Raw genomic sequence first — 6,234 nt, forward strand, 5'->3', positions numbered from 1 at the left:
AAGCTGCTTAGACGGGGCGACTGCGCCCAGTTCTGGCTCTCCAGCAGCGCAGCATCCTTGTGCGTGCGGCTTTCGGCGGGTTCCCTTTTCCGTCTCCTTCAAACCCGCCCTGACCCTTTGAGTCGCCTCGCCCCGCTTGTATGCCGCCGGGTTTGTCCCTGCTCCCCGCAGAGCGGTGCCCTAATACTGCTCTGAAAGTGAGACGTTCCTGCCTTGTTTTTTCTGCAAGTCGCGCCCTTAGTTTGCCTTAGAGATTCGGCAGATTTTGCTTGCTCACGGTGATGCCCTCCTGCTGCTCAAATTTCTTTGTCATAGCATGTGTACCGCCCTCCTTCTATGAGGGCAGGGGTTTTCAGTCCTTGGCATTTTGCTCACCTTTAAAAATTTATTGCTGGAGATGGGGATTTTTATTTATAGAAGTTAAGGCAAGGGATCACGTTTCATTACTGCCTTTCATTAACTCCCCTTAAGAACAGCAGAATTAATAGACTAAATGTTCTTATACTTTTCTCATTTTAATTTTCTGTCTTTCTGTATGTTCCCCTAAACTCTTCTGGGTGTCTGAGGTTAGATGCCTGGCTACTCTTCATTAAATACTTAATCAATGATGGTATTTTTACTGCCAAGTGTGGAGATAAATTACCTGACCAAAAAGATGCTGGTTTCTGCTGTAGCAAAGCATGGAAACAGCATCCTGTTTTTCATTCTAGTGATGTGAGGGATACTCTAGGGTTTTAGTTGCGTTCAGATATGTCCCAGTAAGTACCAACAATAAGTGATATTCTTTCATCTTTTGTTGGGGGAAGAGTAATTTAGCTGGCTAATAAGTTTCATACCAAGTGTTGATACAGAGCGAGAAGAGATGGCCTATTGTAAGTTGGGAGAGTCTTGTGTGGTTTTATGGAGTGAATAAATAAGGCCTATTTCTTATCTCAACTTGGTAATAACAAGTATGAAAGCCTCAGTCATTTCTGTAGCTGTTTATAGTCTCTCGCCACTCCGCTGAAAACACTCGGTAAGGGTAAATACACATAGCTGCTCTCAAAGTTTCTGTGTTTATCAACTCTACTGCTTGTTGCTGATGTTTTTTGTTGCTAGATAAAACCCTCTTATTAATTATGACTTCTTGATTAGCACCTGAAAGTTAGAAAAAAGATGTACTAATTCTGGGTTTCTTCCCTTTTTGGGTGTAGATTGGGTGTTTGACTCCTGCTCTCCCTTGTTAGGGCTGTAGCAGGGAGATAAAGGGATAATCTCGCAAAACTTATATTTTTGCTATCCAGAGTTAAACATTAAATAAACATTTGTTTAAAGTGCAACTTAAAATGCTGGGTAGAAATTGGAAGACCCTGAACTCTCATCAGCTCTGTTGTCCTTCGTTAACATGCACATTTTAATTGGCTTTATGTTTTACTTTCCACATAACTGAACTGAAAAATAATTGAGTTGAAAAATAGTGAATTTTTTCCCTCTGCTTGAATTGTTGGCTATAAAAATTAAAGGTAACTGTGTGGATTGCTCTTGAATGCAGTGCTAGACTTTTCAATAAAGGAGTACACTTAAAGGGAGTACCGATCTCAGTACTATCTGTACCAAATAAGGTTTATCACACAGCAGAATATGATAGTTGTCCCATCTTTGGAAATGTTCTAGGGTGAAAGCCTAGAAAACTCCTAAGAAACAAGAACCTGGTTTGTGTTTTCAAGTGAGTTCTCAGACAGTGCTAAAGATACAGGAAATTCTCCTCTGCTAGAATGATGCTCTGCATTAAGAGGAATCACAAGTCTGGTTTACACCAGTGCAATATTTGTTAGTGTCTCGCAGAGTACTTCTTTAACTGATAATTAAAACCACAAGAGCAAATAATAACCAGTGCAGGCAGTACACACAAAAAGAACTCTACTTTTTCTTAAATTGTTAAAGCTAAGCTCCTTAAAAAGTAATAATAAAGACTAAGACCAAAAATCTCTTTAAGAAAATACTGAAGTAACTTGCAGCCACGGTTCATTTGGCAGTTTTCAACCATTTTTAGTTTTCTAGAGCTAGCTTTTCACCAGTGGTGCTTGTGGAGTCTGAGTCACTGAAAAGAGGAGCTGCACTGTGTCCTGCTTTGGGCATGGAAAAGATGTCTAGTCAGTATGTGATGGCAAGGTTGTTATTGTGGACAGTGGTTTTATTTTTCTTAAAATATTCTTATTTGGACAGCAGTGACCATGAGCAATAACTATTTTCTTAAATAGAACTGGCCTCAGCTGCCATATAGAGTGATTTATCTACTGACGATGGATGAAGGCACAGTATTAGAAGTCTCTTCTTCCAAAATAGCCAAATGAGCTTTCATAGTATAGGATGTACTTATTATCAAACGTAACAATAAAAAATAAAATCTAGGACCTTGGGGAGCTGCCAAAAGAAAATCTCATCCCCTTTCTTTGAAGAGAGGAATTTCTTTCCCTCTCAAAGCGTTGTTACACTTGAGGATCTTCCTCAGCTGGCAGGTAGGGACAAGGCCAGGAACTGTGCTTCTGTTTCACTCATGTTCTCCTTCCAGGGTGCAGTTTCACAGACACCCTTCAGCAACTATGAGTTTGCACAGCTGTCAAAAGAGGTTGTGCCCAGCTTCCAACCAACAGTGCTTTCCTGCCTTAGAGGAGCCCGTAGATCAGAGTGGATTAGGCTGAAAACTAATCTCTTGGGGGCGAAGGGGTCTGGAAAGTGCACAATTGTTGGTCGTTGCAGAAGGAATGTAGCAGTTTTACATCAGTTTAAGTTGATGGGGAAGCTCTATTCTTAAACCTTTTAAGGTGAGACTGGGATCTCTTTGTAGTCAGAGCCTCTGTTCTGACTTTCAAGCTTATGAACCTTTTTGTTACTGTGTATTACTGTGTTCTGTCTTTGCATGCGTGTGTCTCTCCCCAGCATTGAGCGTTGTTTTAGTGGGGTGTTGCTTTAGGCTTTCCAGGCATGGACCAAGAGCTCAATGATAAGTAGGTGCCTGCTGCTATCTCCCTCATTTTTATAGGAGTTACTGCCTTTGTGGGCATGCAAAGAATTTTGCAGACAAAGATGATCATAGCCTGATCCAAATAGTCTTGGAGATGTGTATTGAAAACACAACTGTGCTGTATTTTGGAAATGATGGTAAGGTTTTCCTGCTGAGGAAGTTGGGTAAAATTGCACCTCTCTGGAAGAAAGGTGAGAAATTAAGTAGGAGTGGAGTTGAAACTCTTTAGTCTTCACATGACTTGCAATATTCCTTTTTTTTTTATTTTAACCAACATGCTTTTGATGGAAGGATGTTAACTATTCTTTTCTACCTTTCTTCCTTTTCAGCTTGGTTTTACTCTTGGCAATGTGGTTGGGATGTATCTGGCTCAAAACTATGATGTGAGTATCCTTGTATTCTCAGAGTTGAACCTATTCTGAACTGAAAATATAAGGCTGTTTTCCCTCAATCGGGATTAAACCAGTCTTTATTTTGATGGTTTATTGTATTTGAACAGAATGCAGATCGTATTGACTTTAGTTACAGATGAACTCAAATGTAAATGGAACCAAAACATCTACCTCTGACATCTTGTCTGTGACAGAGTAATGCTGAGAGCCTTAACTAGTGTTGGGGCCCTAGAGCACAGATACTGTAACCAGGCATCTACATAGATAGAGAGAGGAGAAACAGAAAAGGTCTAGCGGCTGCTCATAGATTGTACCAGCATTAAAATACTGGTTTCCTGACTCTGATAGCCTGTCGTAGTGTTCTTCATTCAGTACATCTGTTTGTTACTTGGGAATCCTTCAAGGCATCTGAAATTTCTGTCCTCTGTACCAGTAATGAAAATAAGTTTTGCCAGCTGTTTGGGAGAATTCAACACCCGCTCCTACTTCAAACAGTATATTGACCTGCTATCTTTCTTTCTTGCTTATCTCACAGTGAGAAAAGAGAGAAAGTGAACTTTCTTTCCTCAGCTTTCACAGTGAACTGAGAATTTTCACTGTGAGAGTTAGAGTAGAAGAAGAAGATTTAGAGCTAAGTCTTCAATACAAGCTTTTAATTTCTGCAGAGTCAGCAGAATCCCTTGTAAGAGCAGTGCCACTTAGCTATTTACAGGCTAGAGGAGTTGATGAAATTTAACATACTTTTTTTTTTCCTTATGCAATTTATATTAGCCTAGTTTAAAAAAAAAAAGTTGTTGAGGCTCAAATCTCTGACATTTATGTTTTGCTTTCCTCTCATCTTTAGTATTGAAATCATCTTGCTAGCAGAATTCTTATTTTTGCTCCTTGCTCATGGGCAAACTTTTGTGATGCTTCCTGTCCGGTCACCTCCAGTAAGAGTACTAATAAAAGGCTGGTGTTTCTTTCCAATATATGTCTTACGAAGTTATGAAAATGTAGTCATAAAAACATATTTGGGTGTATCAATATGTATTGTAAGCATGGTACAGTGCTTTTCTGGCAGCACTAGTAAAGTATTGCCACAAGAGGGGGACTTATGCTTTTGATTTGCAGGAAATGGTTCCCTGGGAATGTAACACTGACTTGCAGGATGAACATGGTAATTTTATTGCTGGTATTGAAGATAATTTGTTTTAGATGACATCTAAGATAAACTTGTGATAATGAGGTCCCAATTCTGCAGCTGTACGCACACGTGCTTAGTTATAAGCGCATGGAGGGTTCTGCTGACAGCAGTGGACTTCTCTTGGTTTAGCTTATAACTCAGGCATGTTACAGGCTGGGCTCTTTCTCAATTTCGCTTTCTCAAATGGAGCTTAACTTTGAAAGGGAAGGGAAGAGAGAAACTTATGATCTTACCTGTACTATCAGCCTCAAACCATGCAATGAGAGAACTGCAGTCTGTTTGGATTAACTTCTGCTCTGTGGTCAGGTTACATATGAAGTAAAAGCCCATGATTTTTTTCACAACTACCAGTGGGAACTTTGCTTTACTTTCGTTTTAATCAGTTAGCTAGTAAAATCCTACGTTGTCAATTCCCAATTTTAGCTAGAGTCATGAGATAATCTATTCCTTGCCCTTAGAAGTTGCTTCTTTTTTTTCTTTTTTTAAAGTTGTCAAAATTTACTTTTGGATTACTTTATCAAAATGCTTTTATTTGCAAGAGAAAGCTGAGGTTTTGAAGTTCACAAGCGGTAAATTGAATTTTCATTCAAGCATGAAACTGCAAAAGCTGGCAATTTGCAATGCAGTAGAATTCCCTAGTGGGGGATTTTGGTTCCCACAAGATGGACCAGGAGAAGTATTTCTTCATAAATTTCTTGAACATATTTGCTGCTCTTGAACATCTCTTTTGTCTTGGTTTGTGACCAGTATAGTGCAATCTAATTTCCCCTCCAAAAGTCATTATTACAGTCTGTGCACCAGTGTTTAAATTGGCTTATTCTTGGCAGTTTGTCCTCTTTCAGTGAGGAAACCAGACTGGTCTTACTAAATTTCCTGTGAAGTGATCTTTTTTCCTCCCTCCTGTTCCCATCACCACTGGCTGACTTTTAGTCTTAACAATCTAAAATATTTCTTGAAGCCTCATGTGAAGTGCTTTCATCTGCTGTTTGCTTGATGTTGTTTTGTTTTTAACCTCTGTGCAAGGTAACAGATCCTGGAAGCAAGTACCTTTTAGAAACCAGTTTAAACTTCATAGAATTTCTTGCTGTGTTTATGGTATTGTCTTTCCTGCTGAGGCTCATGTAGCTCAGGATTTTTTGTTAATTTGTGTGGTTTTTGTTTGTTTTTTGGTTTTGTCTTTAAAGATTCCTAACATTGCAAAGAAGCTTGAAGATTTTAAGAAGGATGTGGAAGCTAAGAAGAAACCTCCCAGCGACAAGTCCTAAGAGAGCAATGTTACCCAAGTCACCTCTGTGCATGCATCAAGGATGCAATTTACCTTTCAGGCAACAAAGATCAAGTAGAGGGTTGGCATGGGAGGTTCCTCCACTTTTAGTCTCTTAGAACTGGAATGTCATTCTTTTGAAAGAGCAGCCGTGAACTTTTCCTGAGACTGATTTTCAAGGGTTTCAGAATTTGGATTTGCAGCTGATATGTGACTGGATAAGATCGTCTGTATTTTTTGTTATTGCTTTTCCTAATATTTTGTAACCCATTTTTACCTGATCCAACTGGAGTCCTGTTAATCCTGTTACTATGCGTACCTTGCACTTTGTAATACACTAGTTCTTAGAACATCGCCAGAAAAATTAAATGCATCAAGTAGTAACTTT

The 6,234-nt window shown here is 39.3% G+C and overlaps 1 protein-coding gene across 2 annotated transcripts; it reads left to right on the forward strand.

Moving 5' to 3' along the window:
* The first annotated feature begins 125 nt into the window (after nt 1-125).
* CUNH7orf73 (chromosome unknown C7orf73 homolog) lies at nt 126-6,234 on the forward strand. Of its 2 annotated transcripts, none has more exons than XM_019474417.1 (3): nt 126-197; nt 3,334-3,387; nt 5,767-6,234. In XM_019474417.1, exons 1-3 carry the CDS (start codon nt 141-143, stop codon nt 5,845-5,847), a joined length of 192 nt encoding a protein of 63 aa, XP_019329962.1. In that variant the 5' UTR covers nt 126-140; the 3' UTR covers nt 5,848-6,234. The 2 variants fall into 2 exon arrangements, with proteins under 2 accessions (XP_019329962.1, XP_009286616.1); XM_009288341.2 differs by lacking the exon at nt 126-197 and adding an exon at nt 3,120-3,141.

This window comes from Aptenodytes forsteri, unplaced genomic scaffold (assembly GCF_000699145.1).
Source record: "Aptenodytes forsteri isolate BGI_AS27 unplaced genomic scaffold, ASM69914v1 Scaffold56, whole genome shotgun sequence".
NCBI lineage: Eukaryota > Metazoa > Chordata > Aves > Sphenisciformes > Spheniscidae > Aptenodytes > Aptenodytes forsteri.